We start from the raw sequence: 27159 nt of genomic DNA, 5'->3' as shown, positions 1-27159 counted from the left end.
ATGACACACATCTGCCACCAGGCTTCACCCTTAACGACCTTGTTCCAGAACCAGTGAATGTGGTTGTTCTCTGGGGTCTTCTGGGACCTCTGGGGTCTGCTGGGGTGGCCACAAGGGCTCTACCACATGTTGTCCCAGCAGGGGAACTCCCTCTCCCTGTGTGGCCCGAGGACCCCCCCCACCAACTTCACTCTGCTCCTGGGGATTTGCCCTTCCCCGCAGAGCACCACAAGGTATTCAGCTGCACAGTTTCAGACTCTGTGCTCCCCCTATTTATAGAGACTTAATGGAATTTAAACCCTCTTCTTTCTCCCTTTCTTGTTCAGTCCCTGTGGCTGTTTCCACTTTTCCACTTTCTCTCCAGCTGCTTTGTGTGGGGGGGTGCTTTTCCCATACTTTCCCTCCGTCTCTGTCCTCTCTCCACAAGCAAAAACAGCTCCCTGCCCTCTGTGGCTTCTCTCTCCCCCAGTTCACCTTTCCGTGCCACGTACCTGCTGAATTCTGTGGTTCAGGTTGTGCAGATTGTTGTGTGAATCCTCAGATCAGTTTTCTAGGTGTGCAGGATGGTTTAGTGTTGATCTGGCTGTATTTCATCAATGCCAGACACAGAAAATAACTTCCATGCTGTTCTACTATCTTAGCTCCTCCTCTGATCAGTGTTTTCTCCCTCATGGATCTTTTCATTGCATGAGGTTTATCAACAACTCTGACATGGCAATTATGAGCCCATGATTTTGTCCTCTGTAGCACAGTTCAGTTTGGAAGCACAGCTGATTTCCTTGCTTTGAATACCCAGAAGGATTGCTTATGCGTTCTGTCTTATTTCTTGTGGTCTATAGCTGTTTCCATTTCTGTACAAATGGTCAGCTGTCCTCTGCTAGGGAAGGCCTGTGCTGTTTCCTTATGTCCTATCTCCTTAGTGATAGTCTTCTCTTATCACGAATGCTATTCTTCCCAAATTCCCAGTCTGCAGGGCCATCTTTTGACAAAGTGGTTGTGAATATGCCATGCCTGCAGGAGGCCAGGGAAGGCCTCTGTGCCTCCTGGTACCCCTTCTTCTTCAACTCTGAGCTTAATGGGAATGCATGTGCCATGGCTTTGAGGCAAGTGAGAATGGGATGTGGGAATACAGAGAAGAGGTGGGAAGAAAAATACCTAATGGCCACCCTGCTCATCAGTGACAAAGTTTGCCTGGGGCTGCACACTTGTTTCTAGTCTAAGGTACTTGTATGTTGACACTGGAAGGGGATAAAATATCTCTCGTCCCACTTTCTACTTACCATGGAGATACACTTGAGCTTATCCCAAGAAAGAATCTCCTACATTTCTGTATAATTATAATAAAACACTCCACGAATAAAATGGACTTTTATTATTATTTTTAAATAGATTTAAAACAATTTTTTAAATGTCTATTTATTTTTGAGAGAGAGAGAGAGAGACAGAGCATGAGCAGGGGAGGGGTAGAGAGAGAGACACATAAAATCCAAAGCAGGCTCCAGGCTCTGAGCTGTCATCACCAGAGCCCGATGCAGGGCTTGAACTCACAAACCATGAGATCACAACCTGAACTGAAGGCAAACACTTAACCAACTGAGCCACCAAGGTGCCCCTGAAATAGATTTTGAAAAGATCAGTTTCCCTTACTGGATCTATCAGGCCAGCTTTTTGTGTGTTAGTTTCTAGTCTGGCTGACACTACTCAGCCAGGGAGAAGTAAAAATCTTCCTCTCTTTTCCTCATAAAAGGGTCCGGTGGTCATTGGATATTATTATCCCACTCTGAGTTATTCCTTTCTGGTTCACTTTCTTTGAAATTATTTCTGTGTATATTTTTATTTATTTATTATTTGAAGGCACCAAAATTTTTCTTCTGAATATCTCAGGAGTGTGATTTTTGACAATGCTTTAGCCAATGCTACTGTTCATTGGGTTTACACTTTCTTTCTAAGGATGTGGCAAAATCAGGCTTGCTGAGTTCACATTATGTTTCAAAGCACAATAAATACTTCCCAGGGTCACACTGAAGCAGAAAATCCTGACTGCATATACAAAACAGAATCTCCGCTCTCGAGATGCAAGTCAGAATGGGCTGAACAATGAAAGCATGAACACAAAGGGACGTTCAGGTGACCGATGATATGAGTCACTGCTCGGCTACTGACTTTGCAAGGAGAGTCGCAGAGGAGAAAACCATCCTGTGCATATAACTATCATGGTTGTGAAAGAATTTAGCAAACACACAACTAGATTTTTGTCCCTTTCCCCCCATATCATTTGGAAGCGTGGTATTAACATTTTTTTAATGGTTTCCAAACTTGTGGTTGAAATTTCATTTGTAAAGGGGTTTAAAGAAAGCAAAAGTCTCTAATCTAATTAACTCCAAATTTAATTCAACACCTTCCCTTGATTTACTATACATTATCATGAGGTTTAAAAAAAAATGTAAGTCTGTATATATGAGAATGTAATTAATCATCTGTAAAGCGTATAAATCCCAGTAAGACACTTTGTCAAATTATCTCATCTTACCCATGATCTTTTTATCCCACCAATTTTGCCTGGTTTCTGATTTCACTGAGTTGGGATTAAATCAGTGCATTCCTCCCACTGCATAATTAGGACTGCTCGAAAACTCTGTAATTACAAACCGCAACCATGGATTGTGAATTGCATTCGCTGTCATAACTCCCATTAGCATGGTTTTCGATTCTTCCAGAACAGCGAGGTAAAGATACCATGCTGATAAGTTCCATGCTATAGGTCTGCTATTGATTATCTGCAGCAATTGTAGACTTGGATGGGATCCCAAGCTAGATGCAGAACCTGGGAAGATGCCAATGTTTTGTGAACGCAAAAGTTCTTAAGAAGAAAAAATGTTTTCTAAAACAATAAAACTACGGATGAAAGAATGAGTGTAAAAGTTTTAAATTATGCAATTGCAGGCTTAATTTTGTGAATGGGTATAGTCCTAATCTATTGGGCCTCCTGGGAGGGGAAAACTATTTGGGATGCTTATTCTGATTTTGACTACTTATTCTGATTTTGAAGTGAAATCAAAATGCTTTATGAGGGTGTTCCAAGGCTTTATTTGACAGTTTCTACTTGCTTTACTCCCAGTGATCTGCCAAGCCCACGTGTCCCTTCTTACCACGAATCTCCCCAGCATGCTCTCCTCTCCCTCTTTTGCATCAGAGTCTAGAGAGGGGAGGCCCACTTAAAACAGATTTGAAGTCTTCCTCATCCAGGAGGCTCACCCTGATGACTCTTTGGTTACGTACTCTCAGTTCTAAATACACAGCAAAAAAGTCTTTTCAAGATTAAAAAAAAAAAAAAGCTCAAACATTCTCTCTTTTAATGTAAGGTGTTCATAATCCTCATATAAAAAATTTCCTTTGGAGTAATCTTTGGTATGTGGAAACTCATATATCAAATGGTAAACTCTATTATTGTGCTGGTACCCAAGCTTGATTCATGAGGTTAGCCATTTTCATCGTTTCATTGGTCAATCTCTTTAGCCCATGAACATGTTTTGGTATTTTATAAATTACTAATTTGAGAGAAATGAAAATCTGCCTCTTTCTATAGAACACATTTAGAAGCTCCAATCAAGTTCTTGCTTGTAATTATCTAAACTACACACACACACACACACACACACACACACACACACACACTTTGACCACTACAATTTCCCTATGTATTTCTGGATGTTTATAAATGAACTGAATTGTGGTGGAAAGAGCCCAGTGGCCCTTAACCACTACAATAACTCCTTGTAATTTGCTGAAAGCAAGCGGTATTCATTTACTCCTTTTCTTGAAGTTCATAACAAAAGCAAACAGGTAGATTTTTGTTCAGAATCTTCAGATTAGTACATCTAAAGGCTTTGAAACTAGATAAATGCATAAATCAGACTAAAGTAAGCTTTTGCAGCAAAGGGGTGGGAAAAGAAGACGGCTTTGCACAAACTAAGAGTCCAGTCCATTTGTTTAAGGATTTTCAGAGAATTGTTAGTATGGTTAACAATACAAAAAAGAATTACTACTAGCATTGTGAGACATTACTGTCTGAAGATGTACCGAAGTAACAAAGAAAATTTAGGAATAATTATTTAGTACTTCTCCTTCCCTTCCTCAAATTTAATTAGTAAATAGAGACATCGGCTAACTGGTGCCAGTCGGGGTGTTGCTAGTTCTGAGAAACGTGCCCCTCCCCTAGCTTTCCAGGAGTAGCTGTTATACTGTGTGGCAAATGATTAACTCTGTCACTTTGGATTTTGTATGCCTGCTTTTAAGTATGACAGACTTCAGTCTTGCAATGGAAAAAACACAAATGTCACCTTAAGGCTTAGGGTGCAGCGGGTTTAATGGTCCACACTAAAACAGGCAGTACAGTTTTGTAGTTCAACATTAAAAGCAACCTTGCCTTACTTCTAATGCTTCTACCTAAGAATGCTTCCTGCTCCCTCTCAGCCCTTCCCTTAGGTACGAGTCTACACAAGTACTTCTAAAGTGCATTTCTCTGGCCTTGAAAACAGCAGTGTGATTTGCTCTCCAATAGCGAGTCCTGAATCGGAGCACTGCTTCCTCGTTGGAGGGGCTGTGCAGTTCCAGGTGAGTGACCCACTCAGAGAAGTACCCTTCTCACTCCCCAGGTGGCACAAGGGGCCACTCTTGGGGGAAAAAAAGGATTATGCCAACTTCCTCTGTGGCAGGTATCTTCGCTTACCACAAGTACATATTCAGTGCCTCCTCGAGCCATGAAATATTGAAAACTTAACCGACACTTCAATTTCCAGGAAATTAAAATCGTGGAGGCCTTGTGTGAATACTCAGAAGTTGGTGGGATTAGAACCAGGTACTGGGGCGGGCCGCAATTCTCGGGCTAGGGTAGGGAGGAGTGGCGGGGAGAAAGACAGTCCCGCCGCGCTGTGGCTATTGCTTGTCGTCGTGGGGGTCACCAGGGAAGCCCGCCTCCTCAGGGGACCTGACTCCTTCGGGGAGCAGAGTGGCGCGCACTTTCCTCTTCTCCTTAAAGCGGCCGGAGCGCGAGATCTTCAAATTGCGGCGGCTGCTGCCTGACTTCTCCCCGCACAACTTGTCCGGCTTGTGGGGCTCGCCGGCGCCCCCAAGGAGATTGGGGTGCTGATTCTCCCGGGAGCTGCCAGTCGAGTCGGCGCTGGGTGGCGCGGGCTCCCCGGGGGCAGGCTGGGCGGGAGGCTGCGCCCCTACCGCGGCTTCCTTGCTTTTCTTTCTGCTGTTGGTTAGCGATTTCCACCAGGACCCAGAGCTGCCCGTGCCGCCGCTGTCGGCCATGGCCGGGCGGCGCGGGGCGCGGCAGGTGGGGAAGGGCCCTCTTTCCCGGTGGGGCCGGCGGTCCGCGGCAGGAAAGCAGGCTACGGGCTGGGAGCCTAGGCGGCGGCCTGTACCCGGGAAGCAAACAGAACGTGGTTATGGGTTTGTCCAAGTCACGTGCCCCCAACCCCACTTCCTCCCCTCGCTCCGCCCGTCACCGGATCGGCCCGGGTCCGAGCACCCGCAGGCCAGGAGCTACGCGGCCCTCCGAGGGCACCGCCGCGTCCCCGGGGGGCGCGGGCGGACGAGTGGTGGCCTCCAGGGCGCCACCATCTGGTCTCCAGACACCTTGGCACTCCCCCGCCTCAACCCTCGCCTGGCCTCCAGGGCCGGTGCGGTGGTCTGCGCGGGGGCCGCCGGGGGAGGTTCCCGGGCGTGCGGATTAAGCCGGCCCGAGAGGAAGCTGGCCTGGCCTGTTACCCTGATTGTAGAGGGACGCCCCAGAGTGACCCAGCTCGGCCCCGCGGGGCCTCCTCTTGGATGAGCACCTGAGCGGAGGGCGCTCGGAAGGGGGTGTGCTATGGGTGAGCACTGAATATTAGACTCCTGTCAACAGTTCCGAAATTTCCCTTGAAGGTGTTTTTCCATAGACTTCTGTCCCAGAATCCTCTTCGATGTGATTTTCTGGGGGGAATGTACATGCCGATAAGAGCGAGGGAAAAGCTCAGGATGTGCTGTTTCTTTTAAATTCTTTTGACAGAACTTCTGCCTTGCCGCTTTCAGAGAAACTGGTCTAGACTTAATTTCCCTTGAAAACCGCGGTCCCACTCTTCCTTTTATTCCCCAGACACCAATCTTACGTCTCCTCGAAGCCACCCCACCGATGGTTGAGATGAGGCCAAGCGGCAAACGTCCTCTTCTTTTTAGTTCTGTATGAACATACGCACCGACTTTGTACCAGGCAGCGCAACTCTTGAGATTTTTAGTTACAAATTAAAGGCGTCTGTTCTTTTTTGCGCAATTCCTTCCTCCAAAGGAGAGAAACCTGCGGCGCGCAGTCAGGAACTCCAAACCCATCTGTTTCTCCCCAGCTTTTAAAGCAGCGCTCTGCGGCCCGAAAAGACTGTTTATTAGCACTTAAGGTGCTAATATGGGGAGCGAGACACCTGTGCGCGCCTTCCGCGCTCGGCACTAACTGTACGAACGCGCACGGTTCGCTTGCGCCCGGGAGCATTTCCAGGTTTCCTCTGGGCTCCGTCCCAGCCCACGCGCCTGGTGCTCGCGGGAGTTGCCGGCGCGCCGGGGAGCAAAACTTGAGCGGTGTTTGTTGTTGGAAAAGTTCTGCTCTCGGAACCGCCGGGAAAGTTTGAGCGCCTACGCGAGGCGGCGCAGCGGCCTCCGCAGCAGAGACCCGGGCCCCGGCTCCTCCCCAGGATGCCCCGAGGGCACACTCGGGCCACGACTTGAAAACAATAGAAGATGAAGCCGCCAAAAGTTCTTCCCCTAAAAAGGCACCCTCTCCCCAGGGCACGGTTTGCAGTTGGGTCTGCAAACCTCCTGCTCCCTGTATTTTACGGATCAGCGAAGCACCCCAAGTTATTCATGGGTGGTGGGGTGTGCCGATGGCTGCCTTCTGTCTTCTACCCTACATTCTCTTTTCCACAACCGACGTGTGCGCGGAAAGGCTCGGCACTAATTGCGCAAGGAAAACACTGCAAATTACGCAAATTTACGCAGAGCGCCTGTGGCTCGAAACCTCTCCGGAGCCGGGGTAGCACCCCAGGTTGACACCTTGGAATGAGCTCTGTCTTGGCGGATGCAAAACCACCCTGATTGCTCACCTGTTCGGGCTTCTGAAGATCCCAAGACTCTGAGCCGACCTCACCTCCAAGAGAACGGAGGAGGTGCGCTTGGGACAACCTGGGGAGGTCGGGCTTTTTTTCTGGAAGGTGTGCCTGCCGAAATGTCTGCAGTCCAGCTAAGCCGATTGCTGCTGCTCGTCTCCCCTGGCGCTTCCAACTTCTGTTCGGCGCAGCGGTGGCGGCAGTTCTGGGCTCGCAGCGCGCTCGGCTCCGGCGTGAGGGCCCCGCGGCGGAACAGGTGCCAGGCTCACTGCCCCAGGTGAATACCCAGATAAGCTCTCCCGGTTAGTAGCCTTTCATTCTCGCGCGCCTCCCTCTTCCCTGCTAGCGACTCCCCGGCAGCCGCGGGAGATGGGACCTCGGCTGCTCACTCTGGTGTACTGAACCTTCCTACACGTTGGTCCTTTGCACGGGAGAGACATCTGTCTGCCCACCTGCTGGTCATTCGCCAAGTATTCGAGAAACCAGAACCCCCGGGAAGGGGGCGGAGGGGGAACACCAATCCAGGAGGCGGCCACAGCTGCCGCAGGTGCAGGTAGGAACTTTGCGTTCCCGCCCTCCAGGGCAGCAGATTGGATCAGGTCACGTACGTGGCGCCGGCCTTGGGGTGTCTGATTGGAGAAAGGCTGAGCTGCGCCGCACGCCGGCCGGACTCCTTCTGGAAGAAGAAGAAACAGTAGAGGAGACCCTGGCCAGGAGACCGAGGCTGTAGGTGGGATCCGCAGGGTAAATGTTGCTGCAGCTTTTTCTCTGCCCCTGCCCTGATTTCTTTTTTCTCTTTCTCTCCGGGTCCCCAGCCGTGGCCACTCAATTCCCAGGGGTCCAGTTTTGTAATTCACAGGAACTGTTTCATATCCAGGCAAAATGTTGCAGAGTTGCAGGCACCCTTAGTTGAAAGGCGTAATATTAACAAGTTCTCTGTGTGCCTGCCAGGCGCGGTTTCCAGCGCTCTCTGGGGGTAACACATTTACTCCTTACAGGAACCCAAGTATGTAGGTGCTGTTGTTTCCTCATTTGACAGGCGAGGAGACCCTAGCACTGAAAGGTGGTAAATGGTTGCTCAAAGTTGCATGCCTGGTAAGTTGCAAGGCCGGATTTGAACCCAGGAGGTCTGACTCCAGTTCCCAGGGTCTTAACTAGCACGTGAGACCACAGCCTGCCAGTCTTGGGCCCTTAAGGGACTTAATGAAGATGTGAATTTCCTTCCCTTAAGTTTGGAGGTCCAGTGGACAGGCATTCCACCTGGGGAGTACCAGTGCAGCCCTGAGCCACTAGAGGATGTGAACCAGTGGATTTCGGCCAGGTTCAGGCTTGTGCTCCTGGGAACATATGCGTGCTTTTTATTGGTTGGGTAGAAAGGAGTTGCCATAGGCCATTTTCACTAATGAAAGCAGAATTCCAACCTGCTTCATCTTGCAGGATGCTCTGATTTTTCAAAGAACTATTTTGATGTTCCTTGATGTCATGAATAACTCTACGGAAGGAGTGGGCATAGAGCAACTGACATCTGAGCATCATTGTTCTAGGACTTTTTTTTTTTTTAATGTTTATTTATTTTTGACACAGAGAGAGAAAGAGAGAGAGCATGAGCGGGGTGGGGCAGAGAGAGAGGGAGACACAGAATCTGAAGCAGGCTCCAGGCTCTGAGTTGTTAGCAAAGAGCCCAACGTGGGGGTCAAACCCACAAACTGTGGGATCGTGACCTGAGCCAAAGTCAGACGCTTAACCGACTGAGCCACCCAGGCGCCCCTAGGCCTTTCTGAAGCCTCAAAATAGTGAAAGACATGATGCCTGTCTCAGCTTAAAATGTAGAATTAGTGGAAAGAATTTTTTATAGAGTGTTTTAATGCATGAAATATAAAATGAATATTTTATATCATTAATTTCTTAATTTAGCATTCGTGGATGTTTAAATGATAATGCACAACTGTGTATTTGAAAGTGGTGTAATTTCACTTATTTGTTGCGATTAGTTTTAGAGAGTAAACTTTGAATTAGCGCACCAGGACTGGAACAAAGACAGGCCAGCCCCTGGAAGGCAAGGACAGGACAAGTCCTCATAGTGCCATTCCATCACAGATGAAGACACTGGATCAAGGAGGAAGGCTTAATTAAACCATAGATACTTTCACAGCCTCTGGTAATTAGGAGTACCCATCCAGTTCTGACTTATGGGGCCATAAGGAAGATGTCTGGGAATGTTTCCTCCGTGGATAAAGGACAGAGCTTTCTGAGAGAAGAAAATCTTTTGCTGTACCCTTGATTTTTACATTTAAGCACAGCATGAGGATATGATGTCTGGTGTTGCAGCAGCCATATTGTAGCAGTGAGTCAACAGGCATGGGAATAAAAACCAACATGCTAAGGATGATGGCATGGGAGTGTGAAAAGTGTCTGGGTCTTGATGATATTGATGAGCCCCTGAAAGAACCCTGGAACCATCTGCCTCCAGACTACTAGTTGAGTGAGATAATATATATTCCTATGATTTCATCACAGATTTAAATGCAGTTTCCTGTTACTAGCAGCCAAAAGTGTTCCCTTTTGATACAATCTATTAGAGTTATAGAAAAATATATTGTTCAAAAGGGAAAAAAGGTAGTATGGCCACATTTTTTTTCTGACCAATCTGAAAAGTTCTTCACTGAAGGAGGATTTAGTGAAATGTTTAAGTGATGGGAAAGTTTATAGAAGTAAGCCACCTACATTGAAAAGTTGATTTATCTATCCAGTGAATAGCAGGTGACTTTTAATGTTACAGAATTTAAATATGCTTAGATTGGGCAGTGCTTACATTTCTTAATAATATTTTTTCTTGTCATATTTTATTTTTTTTAAATGTGTAGATAGTTTGAATTAGAACATTTCTTTCCTTCCCTCTTTCCTTCCTTCCTCCCCCCCTTCCTCCCTTCCTCCCTCCCTCCCTCCCTCCCTCCCTCCCTTCCTCCCTCCCTCCCTCCCTTCCTCCCTCCCTCCCTTCCTCCCTCCCTTCCTCCCTCCCTCCCTTCCTCCCTCCCTTCCTCCCTCCCTTCCTTCCTTCCTCCCTTCCTCCCTTCCTTCCTAATTCACTGGCCTCTTAGGTGCACATTTAAGTGCAATAAATGATAACACTCAAAGGCAAAAGAGAATGAATTCCTAGAGGGCAAGATTTGCATACTAGAAATTAAAATAAGAACTTTCAAGGTTAAACCTGCCGTTTCTTTGGAGACTGGGAAATAGATTATTTTCTTTTAAAGCATTTATAGTAGGAACTGGGCAATAGAAAACACATGAGAGAATTTAAGCAGCACAGCTAATCAAAATGAAGAAAATAAAGATCATTTATATTCTTTTCACCCAGGGATACCTATAGTTAATGTTGGAGGGTTAGTCTATTTTTTTTTTTTTTTGCCCCTATTTTTACATTTACTCTTTTCGTCTTTTCCATTCCTTCCTCTCCTCCCTTCCTTTATTCCTCTCTTTTATAGATGCTTCCATTCTTTGCAAATTAGATGCTGATCTCCAGTGGCCTTTTCCTTTCTTGTCATCAATGTATGGGTAGTTTGATATTCCTTTTCTCCTTTCTGTGTTTTCACATCGTGTTGCTGGATTTAGTTTATAAACTTCATGACTGAGCATTACACCCATGCCTGAATCTGGGATCCGCTTTTTATAGCATCACATCCGGAACCCACATCAGGTTAACAGGAATGTGTGTATACAAGTACACAAATTGCAAGTGACAAAATACTGCTAATCATTTTGGTTTTACACTTGACCTGAGCAAGGCTGATTTGTACAGTGCAGCCTCTCTCTGAAGTTCAAGCAAGACCAGCTGACTCTTCCTAACTTCCTGCCCCTACTGTCGATGTGTTTCTTCATATTCTTGGATGTCATTGTATTTTACTCCTTTTCTTTAAAAACAAACAAACAAACAAACAAACAAAAAAACCAACTGTATGAAGATTTAAGGCCTAAAGCAAAGTTAACTTACTCTAGAAAGGATTTTCAAGAGTTTAGGGGCACTACCACACATGATCACTTGATATACACTACATTCATGGCTTGAGGAATGTGGGACAATGAAAACGAGATGTATGTGAGCACCGCCCATGGCCGCACCCTCCGGGAACAAATCCACTCATTATTCTCCTAAACTCCAGACCATTTCTGTTCTAAAGCAACTTAATTGTCCTTGCAGACCTGTGGAGGGTGGGAAGGGGGGTGGGGTACAACTTACTTCTAAGCAGTCCGAGGCCTGAGGGTATGGCTCTTTGGGTGAACCAGGAAGGATCCCTCTTCTTCCGGTGAGCCCGATGCTTTATAATCCCTCCATTGGTTCCAGGAGGCTCTCAGAAACTGAAATTGTGTTGATTCCCAATTGTTTTCATCAGGGGAGTTCATCCAACTAACCTAGCCTGCCAGTGATAGGAATGGGTGTGTTTTAATTAAGAGTGTAAATTGTTTGGTGTTTGTCCCACGATTAGCTATAATTTTGTTTATTTGTTTATTGACTGACTCCCTCACTAGAAAGTGAATTCCGTTTTATTGAATGATGTTTTCTATAATGATCATAACACTTCCTATGTATGAGGTACAGTTCTGCTTTATAAATATTAACTTATTTAATCCTAAAAGCCCTGTGAAATGGGCACTGTTATGTTATTATTAAGGTAACTGAGACACTAAGAACTTAGGTTACTTGTCCAAGGTCACCCAGCTGGTTGGTATAAGAGCTAGCATTTGACCCCAGGGAAATTGACTTGAGAGTCCAGGGACCTAACTAATCACTCCGGGGTGTGGCTCTCCATGAGTGCTAAGACATGTCATTAATGAATCCTTAGGACATGGCATGCTACCTGGAGATAACAGTTCTTCAGTATTCTTGAATAAATGACCATCCGATGCAGAAGTATAAATGCTTTGTTAGTTATAATATGACTGGCTTATAAAAAGAAATGTGATGAAAATGGCAATGACCTAAAATTTCAGTCTGTCATTACATGTAATAATAGCCAGATTTTAATTCTGAGATGCAGGAACAGTAAGTGGACCAAATTATCTGATAGGTTTTTGTGTTTGTTGTTACGAAACTGGAAGGAATGCTATCCTGTCTCAGCCCTACGAAGGAGATACATTAGGCGGGGAGACGTGGAGGGGGCGGAATAACGTAATGGCAGAGGATGGCTGCTGAGATTTTATTCAATATTGTATTTAGGGAATAAGTGAGTGATCCAGAGGACACGGCATCTCGAAACCAGTATCCACGGCACGTCCTGACTCCGGAAACAAAGGTAATTCAACTTTATTGTTTGTTAGGACATCGTCGATGGAAATGAAAAGTCACGTGTTCCCATCCAAGGTAATGTTCTCTGGCTGGCCACCTGGTTCCGGGTCAGAGCTGGGGTAAACCAGCTCCTTTAAAAGGCGGCCTCCTATCTGCAGTTGTTAATTTCTCGTTTCAAGGGGTGCGTTTGGTTATGCTCCGTTTACCAGGTTATATTTTCTCTTTTGTGTTTGTCAGTGTGTCCGTTTGTTATGTCACGTATGTAGAGGTAGAAGGCGGATATCTAATGGGAGGGTAATATAATGCAGGAAGTGAATCTTTTGGTTTCCCTACCTGCATCAAGGCCAGTGTCAAACTTACATAGTTAGAAATCTCCAAGAAATAGCTGCTTTTATCGGTGTTAGTCTGTCAGGGGAGGTCACCAAAGTTTTGGGAGTCAACTCTGCTCGTGTGTAACCACAGGTAAATCTCACACTGTACATTCTTTTTTTTTTTTTTTTTTTTTAAATTAATGTTTATTTTTGAGAGAGAGAGAGAGAGAGAGACAGAGCAGGGGAGGGGCAGAGGGAGAGGGAGACACAGAATCTGAAGCAGGCTTCAGGCCACCAGCACGGGAGCCCTGCATGGGGCTCAAACTCACAAACGATGAGATCATGACCTGAGCCCAAGTCAGACGCTTAACCCACTGGGCCACCTGGGCGCCCCTCACACTCTACATTCTTTTTTTTTTTTTTTTAATGTTTATTTATTTTTGACAGAGCATGAGCAGGGGAGGGGCAGAGAGAGAGAGGGAGACGCAGAATCAGAAGCAGGCTCCAGGCTCTGAGCTGTCAGCACAGAGCCTGAAGCGGGGCTCGAGCTCACAGACTGCGAGATCGTGACTTGAGCCGAAGTTGGACGCTCAACCAACTGAGCCACTCAGGCGCCCCACCCTATACATTCTTAATGAACATTTAGGTTTATCTATTTGATGTAATTTCATTTACATAGTGGGAGAAATTGCTTCAGCTGCAGCTATAAACCTTTTATAACAATAGCAAATTTAAAATTCTTACTATGTGCTTTTCACTTTACTGTGAGCTTATCCAAAAGTGAATCGTATTCTTTTCACTTTTTTTAATGGTAGAAGAACCCTGAGAGAGATAGCTACTGTAAGTCTGACAGTTTTATCATAGAAAGCTGAAGCAATTTGCTCAAGGTCACAAGACTTTTAAGAGGTGGAGTTATTTAGATTTAGTTTTAGTTACTCTGTCCCTAATACAGTGTTCTTCTCATGTAGCTATTTGAATCTCATATTGCCTTTTAATTAATCATTAGATCAATAAACATTTGTTGGTTTCACAACCGTTATATCAAAAGAGATCGTCATACTTTAAAAATTCTGATGAGGTCAGTGTCTTCTCAGTTTCCTCCTTGGAACAATGCTAAATCATATGTGGCTGTTTAAATATTAAAACCCTATGGAATCACAGAGCACTCAAAGCTCAAATTAATGCTGGGAATTGTAATTACATACATTTCTTGTGAAAAGACTTGATGGTTGGTTTGAATTACAACTGTGTGGCTTTGGGAAAATTACTTAATATCTTTAGGCTCTGGTTTCCTTAAATGTAAAGTGGGGATAATACCACTTCTCTGGGAGGTCGCCAAGATTAAAGTAGACAATACATTTGTCAAAGTCCCTAGCACAGTGCCTGACACATAATAGGCACTCAGTAAATGTTAGTTTCTCCTTGACTAATTTCTTTCATTGGCTGTGTGGGAAAATTATGCGAACAAACTGTACAAGTCAATCACTTCCAAGGGCTTTTTGAAAATAATGATAGTCTTAAGAGAGCACTGTCATTATTGTTGGTTGGGGCCAGTTTTTTCCCTGCAAGAACATAAAGTTAAAATTTACTGGAGAGTATTTAATACACAACAATTTGCTATGAATCTGACTTTTCTTCAGGAACACACTTAATGATGAAATCAAATCAAGCAGAAGTTTTTTTGCATGCGATTCAAGAACGCTCTTTATCCAGTCTGCACTGAAATTGCATTACCTGGAGTTAAGGAGGAAGTGTACTCAGTTGAGCTTGGAAGCAATGTTACCAGAAAAGGATTAACAAATCATAAGACAAAATCCTTGGAGGTAAGGTCACTAGCAGACTGTGGCTAGGGCGCAAGCCAAGGAATAGGTTTCCCATGTGCTGCCCCATTAGTTCCTGGAATCTTAATACATAACCTGCATCAGCGAATGGTGCCCAAAGGAGGGAAGGAACGAGAGCATCACGTCTCTGCCGTGTCAGACAACGTGGCACTCCTTGTTTTCAAAAGTTAGTTTTTATTTTATGAGAGCAATGTATGCACACGTAGGTTAGAAATGTGTATTAGACTTGCCTCTGATTTATCAATATTAGACGTTCTCTTTTAATTACCTACTCCGGTCTTTGAGGATTTGGTTCTCCTATACCTTGCCTTCTGCTTCCCCCTCCAGTTTTCCCGCTAGAGTCATATTACAGCCTTTGTTCAGTTGACTGCTCCATGTTTATATTGTGCCTGTATAAATATTGTTCAGACTGAGCATTATAGGGTGCAGATCACTATATTTGCTTTCTTTTTTCTTTTCCTGAAGTTACTAATGACCCTCTTCCCCTCTTTCAACTGGTCCCCTTTCGAGTTCTTTCTTACACCTTCCAATAGCTTCTTGGTACACTTTTCTACAAGTTCAGTCAAACCAATATATATGTGCTCCATTCCCCCAAGTATTCCTCCCAGACACTTCCTTCTCCTTCCTTATGGACTGCTCTCTCTCTCTCTCTGGCCTGCTGCATAGCTTCTTCCTGGGAATGCCTTGAGTCGGATTCTGCATTTCCTAGATTTGAGCCTCCCCCTTTCCTGTTGGACAAGGTGCTGCAGCAGAGGGCTGGGTGGTGGCAGTCCCCAGTGTGGCTGTCTCTTTCATCACACAGTTCCAGTCTGGGCTGTTTATCCTCCGTGACTGGCGCACGGCTATCCACCTGGGACCTCCTTTTACCCTTATTCTGGAGAGTTCCTTTGTGCAAAGGAACAAAGTAAACTCTTCCTTAACCATGGCACTATAATTAATTCAAAATGGATCACGGATTTTAAATGTAAAACGATACACTTTTAGAATAAAAGATAGAACCTCTGTGATGTAGGGGTAGGTGAAGGATTCTCAGACATGGCTTAAAGCATGATCTATAAAATAAAAAATTGCTAAATTGGACTTCATCAGAACTAAAAAAACCCCCAAAAAACGCTTTTGTTCTGGAAAAGATCCTGTTAGGAGGAGCTGAAGACAAACTATAGACTAGGGGAAAATATTTGCAAACCACATACCTGACAAAGGTTTTACACCTACAATATATAAGAGACTCTCAAAATTCACCAGTAAACAAAGACAATTATAAAATGAGCAAGAGATGTGAATGGATGTTTCACTCAACTGGAGTTACAGATGACAGATGAGCACACGAAAAGATGTTCAGCATCATTAACCATGAGCGAAATGCAAATTAGAACCACAATGAGATACCAACAGGTGCTTGCCAGAATGCTTAAAATAGAAAATAATGGTAACACCAAATGCTGGTCAGAATGTGGAGAAATGGAATCACTTTTTTTTCTTTTTTTTTGCATGTTTATAACAGCTTTATTGGTAATAGCCAAAAGAAGGAAGGAAGGAAGGAAGGAAGGAAGGAGGGAAGGAGGGAGGGAGGGAAGGAGGGAGGGAGGGAAGGAGGGAGGGAGGGAAGGAAGGAGGGAGGGAAGGAAGGAGGGAAGGAAGGAAGGAACGAACGAACGAACGAACGAACAACCCAACTGTCCATCAGTAGGTAAATGTATAAACAGCCTGTGGCCTATCCTTACTATAGACTACTGCTTAACAATAGAATGAATTGACCTATAGACATGCTACAACTTGGATGAATCTGAGAATAACGATGCTGAGGGAAAGAAGCCAGACCAAAAAGGATACATACCATATATGATTTCATTTATCTAAAACTCTAGGAAATGCAACATACTCTACGGGGACAGAGGTAGAGGTGGATAGGGAGGGAGATGGGAGAGAGATTTACAAAGGCCACAAGAAAACGTTTGGCGGTAATAGAATGTAAAACGGTTCAGCTTCTCTGGAAAACAGTTCTGTGGTTCCTTAAAAAGCTAAACATGCAAACATGAGCCGGCGGTTGCACTCCTGGGCATTTATCTCGGAGAAGTGAAAACATGCATTCACACACAAACCTGTACATGAGTGTTCATATGGCTTTGTTCATAATAGCCCCAAACTGGAAACAATCCAGATGTCCTTCATTTGGGTGAATGGTAAAACCATGGGAATGCCATACCATGGAATACGTCTCAGCAATAAAAATGGAACCAACTCTTTTTTTTAATTTTATTTTTTAAAATTCACATCCAAGCATGTAGTGCGATAATGATTTCAGGAGTAGAATCCAGTGATTCATCCCCTACATATAACACCCAGTGCTCATTCCAACAAGGGTCTTTCTTAATGCCCCTTGCCCATTTAGCCCATCCCCCCCACCCACAACCCCTCCAGCAACCCTCAGTTTGTTCTCCATATTTAAGAGTCTCTTTTTTGGGAATCTACTCCCAAAACCAAAAGCACACTGTATACACTGTAGCCTAGCTATCTTGACAATAGATTATATTTAGAAAAAGAAAAAAAATAAGAGTCTCTTACGTTTTGTCCCCCTCCCTGTTTTTATGTTATTTTTGCTTCCCTTCCCTTATGTTCATCTGTTTTGTATCTTAAATTCCACATGTGAGTGAAGTCATATGATATTTGTCTTTGACTAATTTGTCTTAGTGTAATACACTCTGGTTCCATCCACGTTGTTGCAGATGACAAGATTTCAGTCCTTTTGATCGCTAATACTCCCATCATTCATATATGTACATATACATATATACATACATATGTATGTATACAGATATATGTATATGTATATATATGAATGATGGGAGTATTAGCGATATATATGTATATATATATACACACATATATGTATATGTATACATGTGTATATGTATATATGTGTATGTATACATATGTGTATGTATATGTACACACATACATGTATATATGTATACATATATGTACATACACATACATGTATATGCATATATGTGTATATACATGCATATATGTGTGTATATACATGTATGTGTATATATGTGTATATACATGTATGTGTATATATGTGTGTATATATACACATATATGTATATGTATATATGTGTGTATATACACACATATATGTATATGTATATATGTGTATATATACACACGTGTATATGTATATGTGTGTATATATACACACGTGTATATGTATATGTGTATATATACACACATGTGTATATGTATGTGTGTATATATACACACGTGTATATGTATATGTGTGTATATATACACACATGTGTATATATGTGTGTGTATACACACATATGCATATGTATGTGTGTATACACACATATGTATATGTATATGTGTGTATACACACATATGTATATGTATATGTGTACATATACACACACACACACCACATCTTCTTTATCCATTCATCCATCAATGGGCATTTGGGCTCTTTCCATACTTTGGCTATTGTCGATAGTGCTGCTATAAACATGGGGGTGCACGTGCCCCTTCAAAACAGCATACCTGTATCCCTTGGATAAATACCTAGTAGTGAAATTGCTGGGTCACAGGGTGGTTCCATTTTTAATTTTTTGAGGAACCTCAAAACGGAACTGACTCTTGATACATGCAGCTACTTAGATGTATCTCCAGAAAGTTGTGCTGAGTGGAAACAGCCAATGTCAAAAAAAGTTACATACTGTTTGATACCATTTATATAACATTCTCAAAAATTATAGATCTGGATATTTGCAGGGGACGTGGATGGGGAGTGGGGTAGGGGTGGGCATGGGTACAAAGAGACCATGGGAAGAAGTTTGTGGTAATAGATTGTATCCTGATTGTGGTGGTGGTTACCCAAATCTGTACATGGGGTAAAATTGCATACAACAACATTCACATCCATGCATATGTGACTATGAATGTAGGCTTAGACACTTGTGGAAACTGAATAGGGTCTGTAGTCTTTTAACTGGTCAGTTTCCTGGTTTTGGTAATGTACTACAGTTCTATAAGATGTCACCATTGGGGAAGAAGAGCGAATGATACTTTGGACTCTTTATACTTTCTTCTTAACTTTTAATTATTTCAAAATAAAAAGTTTAAAGTTAAGTTTAAAGAGTTAAACTCCGTCCAGTGGAGTGAAAAGCAGGACTGTCGGGTTGATGGCTCCTGGGTTCCTTCTCTCTCCTGCAGTGGGAGGGACTTTGCCATGACTCAATTTCTCATGGGACCAGGGGCCTACAAGAAGTCCAAGATTTGGGCAAGCTGGACCTTGAATCTAAAAATTTCATTCCTCTCCTGCAAGGCCGCTCTCACCTTTTCCCTATTAAAAGGTGTCTTGTGGGGCGCCTGGGTGGCTCAGTCGGTTAAGCGGCCGACTTCGGCTCAGGTCACGATCTCGCGGTCGGTCCGTGGGTTCGAGCCCTGCGTCGGGCTCTGGGCTGACGGCTCGGAGCCTGGAGCCCGTTTCCGATTCTGTGTCTCCCTCCCTTTCTCTGCCCCTCCCCCACTCATGCTCTGTCTCTCTCTGTCACAAAAAGAAATAAACGTTAAAAAAAAAAAAATTTTTTTTTAAAAGGTGTCTTGCCGCTCAGCCTCTTTGGAGTGTTCATCTAGACCTCTGCTCAAGATGGCTGTCTACTGAGTACTTGAAGAAGGTGACCCTGTTCCTGCTAATCCTTCTCACCATGAGTTCCAGGCCATTCCAGGTGAGGCATGGTGGTGTGTGCCCAACCCCTTTGATCCACTGACCTGAAGGTGGAAAGGGAGGGAACCAGGTGGATAATTGGGGCAGAAGGAAGAGCCACTGCCAAGACTCTCCAAGGCAGGAGTGTGCCCAGCGTGTTGGAGTCTGAAATGCAGTTGAGTGTAGGCGTTAGTAGCCGGAGAGGTGATCAGAGCACTGACAGGAATTCAGGTAAGTCACGTACGGAAGCCTCGTGTGCCACTGTGAAGGCTGGATTTTATTATGAGTGATATGAGGAAGCAATGGAAGGTTCTAGGCAGTGTGGGGACCAGATGTCACTTGTATTTTCACAGGATCCCTCTGTTTGCTGTGTTGGGATCGACTTCTGGGAGCTTGGTGGGGGGCAGGCAAGGGCAGAAAAGGCTGAGTTCTGAGGTGTTTATGGGTGTGTAAAGCCAACAGGCTTCACTGCTATTCTCCTGGTAATGGGCAAGAAAAATGGAGGAGTCGAGGATGACGGTGTTAGCCTACTCCTTCGTGCTGCATGAGCCAGACACACTGGGTAGACTTTTAAACAATAGTTATAGGGTCGTAACCTGTATTTTCTTTCATTACTCAATATTGAGAACTATTTCAAAGTCGGCATACTGTGAACCATTTCCAAGTTAATATAGAAACATATTCCTTTTAATGTTTGGTATCTATTATGTGGCAATACCATGAGTCATTTAAGAAATCCACTGTTGATAGGTGTTGTATTATTTTTCCGTTTGGTTTTCTGGAACAAATGGAATGATCTGATAGCCTTGGCCAATAGATAATAATCTATCAGGTGAGTCTGCACTTCTGTTCATTTCCTACAGCTAGATAGTCTATTGTAAACTGCCTAAATATTTATTTTCAGAACCTACTTTTTTTCTTCCTGATTGCCAGAATAATACATCTTTATTTAAAAAATATATGTTACAGGGGTGCCTGGGTGGCTCAGTCCGTTGGGCGTCCCTTCGGCTCAGGTCATGATCTCGCAGTCTGTGAGTTCAAGCCCCACGTCATGCTCTGCGCTGACAGCTCAGAGCCTGGAGCCTACTTCAGATTCTGTCTCCCTCTCTCTCTACCCCTCCCCCACTCACACTCTGTCTGTCTCTCTCTCTCCCTCTCAAAAAAAATAAAAACATAAAAATATATATATATATATATATATATATACACATACATATATGTGTGTTAAGGATTTTAAATGAGACTTTTCTTGTCACCAAGCTTCAAACAAGGCCCCAAAGACTGAGCACAATAGCTAATAGCCCGAAGGTGCAGAGAATGCTAAGAGTATGACATTTTTTTGTGACCCTTAGTTTACCGCCCACCTTGGGGGTTAAATATGGGGGGGGATATAGAGGATTGAGCAAGACGCTTAATAGATTTCTTTTTAGAGAGTTTTTGAGTACTGTAAGAATGTTCTTTGGTGAAGGAAAGCCTAAGCTTTGTGGGGCGGGGGTGGGGTGGGGTGGGGATTGGTTCGCAGAACCCCTCTGAGAGCTTTATGTGTGTCCCCTAGAGTCTGGGGACTTAAAATTATTTTCATGCTAAAGGCAAAAGGAGAGGACTGTGGTGGGGGACTGACTGAGCTGCTATCAATGAGTGGAAGACGTACATGCATTACTGTGAGCCAAATGGGACTCCAGGAAGGCTTAGACGTGCAGGGGACCCAAGCCAGGTTGGGTGATCCCAGCAGCAGAGACGGATATTGGGGGAGGGCCGTCCTTTGGAAGCCAGGCCTGTGCAGAGTTTAATGAAGCCTGTAGGAGGAGGCAGTGGTTTGTGAAGGAAGCACTGGGAGATCCCCCACTGGAACAGCCAGACAGAAGGAACCCGGGACCCCAGTGAGTATGAAACTACCATATTAGACCCATAGCTTCCCCCCACCCCCCTGGAGTTTTAAATGAGCAAGAAATAAGCTTCTACCTTGTTTAATCTATTGTAATTTGGGTCCTCCACTACTTGTAGTCGAAACCAACCCTAACTACCAATCCTATTCAGATGCTTCCAGAGACAAGAAGAATAGAGAATGCAGTGTCACTCTACTTACGAGACAAACTGAATAAGGACTGTTTAGGCAAAGACAATTATAGACGATTTCCATGTCACATGTAAAGCTGGACATAAGATTCTACAAAATCAAAGAGTGAGCTAACGCACCGTTCTTTAAGGCACCATACTAAATAGCGTACTGGGTATGACTAGATAAAAGTTTTCCGAAAAGTATATAGGTAGCCTCAGTGGAAAACACTATGGAGGGTCCTCAAAAAATTAAAACTAGGATTACCCCATGATACGGTAATTCCATTACTGAGTGTTTATCCAAAGTATACAAAAACACTAATTTGAAAAGATACATGCACCCCTGTGTTGATTGCAGCATTAGGTATAATAGCCAAATTATGGAAGCGTCCTAAGTGTCCATCAACAGATGAGCGGATAAAAAAGATGTGGCATATATACAAAATGAAGGCATAAAAAAGAATGAAATCTTGCCATTCGCAACAACAGGGACGGATCTAGAGGGTATGATGTTATGTGAAATAAGCCAGTCAGAAAAAGGCAAGAACCATATGATTTCACTCACATGTGGAATTTAAGAAACAAAACAAGCAAAGAAGAGACAAAAAACCAGACTCTTAAATACAGAGAACAGACTGTTACCAGAGGAGAGGTTGAAAGGGTGGGGCGCATGGGTGAAATAGGCGAAGGGGATTAAGAGTACCCTTATCGTGATGAGCCCTGAGTAATGTATAGAATTGTGGTTTTTAAAAAAAAAATTTTTGGGGGGGGGGGGCGCCTGGGTGGCTCAGTCGGTTAAGCAGCCGACTTTGGCTCAGGTCATGATCTCGCGGTCCGTGAGTTCGAGCCCCGCGTCGGGCTCTGTGCTGACAGCTCAGAGCCTGGAGCCTGCTTCGGATTCTGTGTCTCCCTCTCTCTGCACCTCCCCTGCTCGCACTCAGTCTCTTTCTCTCAAAAAATAAACGTTAAAAAAAAACAAAAAACTTTTTTTTTTTTTAACATTTATTTATTTTTGAGACAGAGAGAGACAGAGCATGAATGGGGGAGGGTCAGAGAGAGGGAGACACAGAATCCGAAGCAGGCTCCAGGCTCTGAGCTGTCAGCACAGAGCCCGACGCGGGGCTCGAACTCACGGACCCCGAGATCATGACCTGAGCTGAAGTCGAAGTCAACCGACTGAGCCCCCCCCGCCAGGCGCCCCAGAGTAATGTAGAATTGTTGAAGGACTATATTGTACACATCATTCTGAAGTTTTAAATTCTCTTGATGCAGTGCAAATATGGTAGATGTGAAAATTTTAAAGAGCCGAGTGGTGGAGTCATGGAGTGTTCATCAGGGCTCTTGGCTGTGGGCAGTAGGTCACGTGCTAGCTGGTTTTAGCAGAAGGGATCTGTTACAGGGCACTGGGTAGCTTATTGAGTCTTCGGGATTATTTTATTTGTTGACAGATAGCATTCAGAGCCAGAGAGGTTGTGATCGCCTGTGGATAAAGTAGAGCAAGAAACAGCATTGGTGAGCGTGCCAGGGGATTTGGACAGGTATGGAAGGACAATGGGCAGAGGCATCGAGCAGGGGATGGGGGTGTGGTGGGTGGTGTCCCAGCAGCCGAGAAAGAGAGGGGTTTGAGAAGAAAGGGGAGGTCCGCCGGGCCAGCAACTGAGAAGCCAAGTAAGCGGAGACCTGAAGCCGCAGGACGGTCGGCGGGGCTCCAGGGGGAGCACTCGGGGGCAGCAGCAGCCGTAGCTGACCGAGTGGTGGAAAGGTGTGTGATGGCACCCCCACACCTGCTCCCACGCCATCTGGCCTCAGCGATAACCCTGCGAGGTTGGCGGGCCAAGCAGGCAGGCATTAGTTTTCACGTTTCAAAGGGGAGAAACCTGAGGCTCAGAAATGTGAAAAGCCTTGATCTGTGACCGAGCCCGGTCTTGTGGCTCTAAATCCAGGGCTCTTGCAGGGCTACCGTGCTGCCTTCCCACCACATCCCACCACGGGCCGGGTGTGGCTTGGCTTTAAAAACCCACGGGGCAGTAAATGGGTAAAACTCCTTAACTCTAATTCGCTAGGCAGCAGTAAGTGGTGATGCCTGATAGCATAGATGAAAGAATACCGATGGTCTAAGCATTTTTGTAAGAGTTTCCCTAAGCTCTTGAGTTTCTAGACAAACATTTGTATCCCTACTCTGAACCCCAATTACTGTATTGAATGCTGTATATAGATTATCTTAAGCCTCATAAACTTCATGGAAGAGGTACTGATATTAGGTCATTATAATGACAAGGAAAACAGGCTTGATCAGTAAAATAACTTTCCCTGAGTTACACTCTCAGAAAGTGGTAACGCTTGGATGTAACCACGGGGGGCATGGGGATCCAGCACCTGACCTTCTTCTAGTCTACACTGTACTCGATCCTAGCCCAATAGAGCTATCACTTGCTGTGTAACCCACAATTGAGTTAGAGACTTAGATCTTCAGATTCTCCAAACTGAATTATTTTGATGCTTAATCATTCGTACCAGAAAGAAGAAAGACTATGGTAAAAACTAGGTGAGTTAAGGATAATTGGCAAGCTTCACTAATTAAAAGTTTCAGATATTAGGCAGAGCTCCAAATGGTGGACAGAAGCCCATCAAAATGCATTTGCAGATTCTTCTGCTTCTGGAGTTACCCCTTCCTCCATTGCACCAAAATATTATAGGACATTTGAGGATTTGTGGAAGGATTCTGCCACTAATTTCAAAAAGGTTGGAGTGCCTGTTGTATGCAAGGCACCGTGCCAGTTGGGGGCTGGAGTAGAGTGGTGAGCAAAGTTGACCAGATTTCTGCCCTCAGGAATCTTTCAGTTCAGATAATATTTTATTAGAGATAGAGTTGGTTCAATGGTTACGGGGGTGAGGCTCGGAGGGACCTTGGTCTATGGGTGTGGAAAGTCCTCTGGAGCCTCGTGGACTTTGGGGTCTTACAAGTCTTTCCTTGAGGGGCTGTTTGGCCTGCATCTCGGATTCTTGCAGCCCCATGTTGCCCCTGATAGGAATGTTCCACTCCATCCCATGCCTCCACATCCTTTAGCCCTGCCAGTTAATGAACTAACGTGAGCTTGCCCCGCCTGGCAGGGGATTGGTTTTGGAACCATGGTCCTGTGTACGGTAATTAACATTTGTACATTGCCATACAGTTTATAGTGAGCCTTCTGTTTTCACATTCAGGATCTCAGTGGATCTTTAGAACCACTCTGATAGGGAGGGGAGAGCAGATACTATGTTATTATGCCCATTTTCAGTTTAGGGAACTAGAACAAAACCAGGATTGTACCCATTTTACAAATTAGGATGTAGGAAAAAAACAAAACAAAACAAGTTTCATGCTTGGTAACTGGAGTGACCAAAAATCTGTTCCAGTAACACTCGCTTAATTCTTTATGAAGATTTTGAAGTATATAATTTTTCAGGAAAGTATGTTAAGGTAATAATTTTTTTGGCGACAATGAAAAAATGTACTCCCATAGATGATTTATCATACATAGGACGTGCACAAGCCCATGGAAAGAGAACTTGGTCTGTTTTTCTGACTGTAGGTGTTATTTTCATTCTTCACCCCCATTCGCTCCGTAAGGTTCAGCAAGTTGCCTTTCATCGCATTGTCCCGTTGAAAAGTCTTCTGTTAAGTTACCGGGGACTCCTTAGTTGCCATATCCAAAGGGGATTCATTAACTTATCTTGGAACAGCATTTGACCCTGAAGGCCTCTCTGTCCCTGACGTTCTGTCTTTCCCTTTCATCTTAGGCTCCGACCCTCACCTTCCTCTTCTGGCCATTCCTGACCATCCTGGCAATGTTCTCTAGTTCTGCCTGCCCCTTGGATTTTGTTCTTAGTCAGGACCTACTATTGGTTCTCTTTGCTTCAACTGGCCATGCAATCTGACCAGGTCATATCTACCAGCTCATCCCCCTTTCTTGAACTCCAAAACCACCTGTTCAACTGCCTACTGGACATTTCCACATGGGTGAACTATTAGCATCATAATGCATTCTGCAAACTGAGCCCATGATTTTCCCCTGCTGAACCTGCTCCCTTTCTCATATTCTCGTATCTTCCTTAAATATTCATTTAGTTGCAAAAACCAGACATGGAGGGTAACAGTTGTGACACTTTCCTTCCTTTCAATTCTGGCATCAAATCAGTGGGTCCTAACAACCTCTTAAATCTCTCTCCTATCCCTGACTCTTCTCCATCCCTCCTCTGGGGAGCCAAGCCACACGGGCAATGCCTGTTTCCTGATTAGCTCCCATATTCCTAGTCTTAATGTCTTCTGGTCTTTCTTGCGTCCCTAGACAGACTTTTCTGAGTTTGGCTTATGCTTGGCTTGCAAGGTTCCTTGTTTCCTGGCACAGTCCTGCTTGTTTAATCTCACTCCCCTCCTCTTCCTTCACACTTAGTGTTCTGGTTAAATCCAAATCTGCAGTTCTCTAAATTTCCTGTGCTTCCACATATTTATGGCTGGTATCTGCTCTTTTCTCTGTCTGGGGAAGCTAGGGGAGGTCTCAGGCAGGGGAGCCTGCGTGGAGACTTGCAGGCTGTGCAGGAGGGTGCCTGATTGGCCAAGTGGGATCCTCGACTCCCAATCTCAGGGAGTTTGTATTTCAATGGAGACAGACATACACACAGTCGAGGTATTTTGTGATGCCTGCTGGATGAGCACTTTGTACAAACTGCAGGAAGGCAGTGAAGGAGGTCTGTGGGTATGACAACATCTTTTCAACTCAACTTAGAAAAGCAAAATGACGCCAGCTCATTTGCATTTACAGAATAACTAAGCAACTCCTCCAATGCACAGGGTTGAATGTGGTACCTTGTGTGTAGCAAAAAAATCTAAGTGGGACAAAGAAATGGATTAGGACATTGTGGAACAAACCTGAACACAAGGGAGAGAGTCTTTCTGAACTGCACTCTGAGACCCTCTTTATTTTACTACATTAAAACAGACTTCACTTGCCTGCTCCTCTCTTTCCTGAATGTTGGTGCTCCACAGAACTCCGAATGGGGACTGTCACCTATTTCTCTGTTCTTTATCCTTGAGTACTTTCATTCACTCCCACGGTTTCAGTTGTCACCTCCCAGATCCGTGTCTCTAGCTGGGATCTGTCCCTGTCATTGCCAGTGAAACATCTCTGCTTGGAAATTTCACAGTGATCTCTATTTCACCATGTCCAAAGTAGACCTCGCCATCTTCCCTATTCTTTCCCCACCCCTCCTGTAGACCTCCAGCTCCTCTGTGCTCTTTTCTGTAAATCCTGTCCGGTTGTCAAATTCAGCCCCCTGAGAATCATCCTCGATTCTGTAATCCAACCTATAACCAAACCTTTTCAACTCTGCCTCCTCAAGATGACTATTCTAGCTGTCTCTGCCTTTCTACCACCGATGCAGGCTACATCACCGCAGTCCTGCATGACAAGGAGAGCATCTAACGACATCAACCTTCACTTCCCCAGTCTGCCCACGTGTTCTCCGATGGATCCACGGTCAGGTAAGTGATCTTTTAAAAATGTAAACTAGATTCTGTCATCTGTCCCTTACAACCCATTAATGCCGATGCAGTGGGGCGCTCTGGACCATATCCCAGGACAGGAAAAGGATATTGGTGGAAACCCCACGAAATGTGAATAAAGTCTGGAGTTAATAGTAATGTGCCAGTGTCGGTTTCTTAGTTTTGATTAATGGACGGTGGTTACATAAGACGTTAACATTAGGGGAAAGTGGGTCAGGAGTACACAGGCACTCTCTGTAGTACCTCTGCAACTTTTCTGTAAATGTAAAAGTATTC

At 44.6% G+C, this 27159-nt stretch overlaps 1 protein-coding gene and 1 long non-coding RNA gene across 2 annotated transcripts; one reads left to right on the top strand and one right to left on the bottom strand.

Moving 5' to 3' along the window:
- Positions 1-4348: 4348 nt before the first annotated feature.
- On the bottom strand, positions 4349-5316 carry PRR15 (proline rich 15). Its single transcript, XM_030295178.1, has one exon. The coding sequence runs from the start codon at positions 5314-5316 to the stop codon at positions 4936-4938; it is 381 nt and encodes a 126-aa protein (XP_030151038.1). The 3' UTR covers positions 4349-4935.
- Positions 5317-12357: 7041 nt separating this feature from the next.
- Positions 12358-26825, top strand: LOC115509030. Its single transcript, XR_004343301.1, has 3 exons — positions 12358-12430; positions 19176-19305; positions 26763-26825. It is a non-coding gene; the product is annotated as an uncharacterized LOC115509030 (long non-coding RNA).
- The last annotated feature ends 334 nt before the right edge of the window (positions 26826-27159 follow it).

This window comes from Lynx canadensis, chromosome A2 (assembly GCF_007474595.2).
Source record: "Lynx canadensis isolate LIC74 chromosome A2, mLynCan4.pri.v2, whole genome shotgun sequence".
NCBI classification, from domain to species: domain Eukaryota; kingdom Metazoa; phylum Chordata; class Mammalia; order Carnivora; family Felidae; genus Lynx; species Lynx canadensis.
This window is presented reverse-complemented; position numbering and strand designations above follow the sequence as displayed.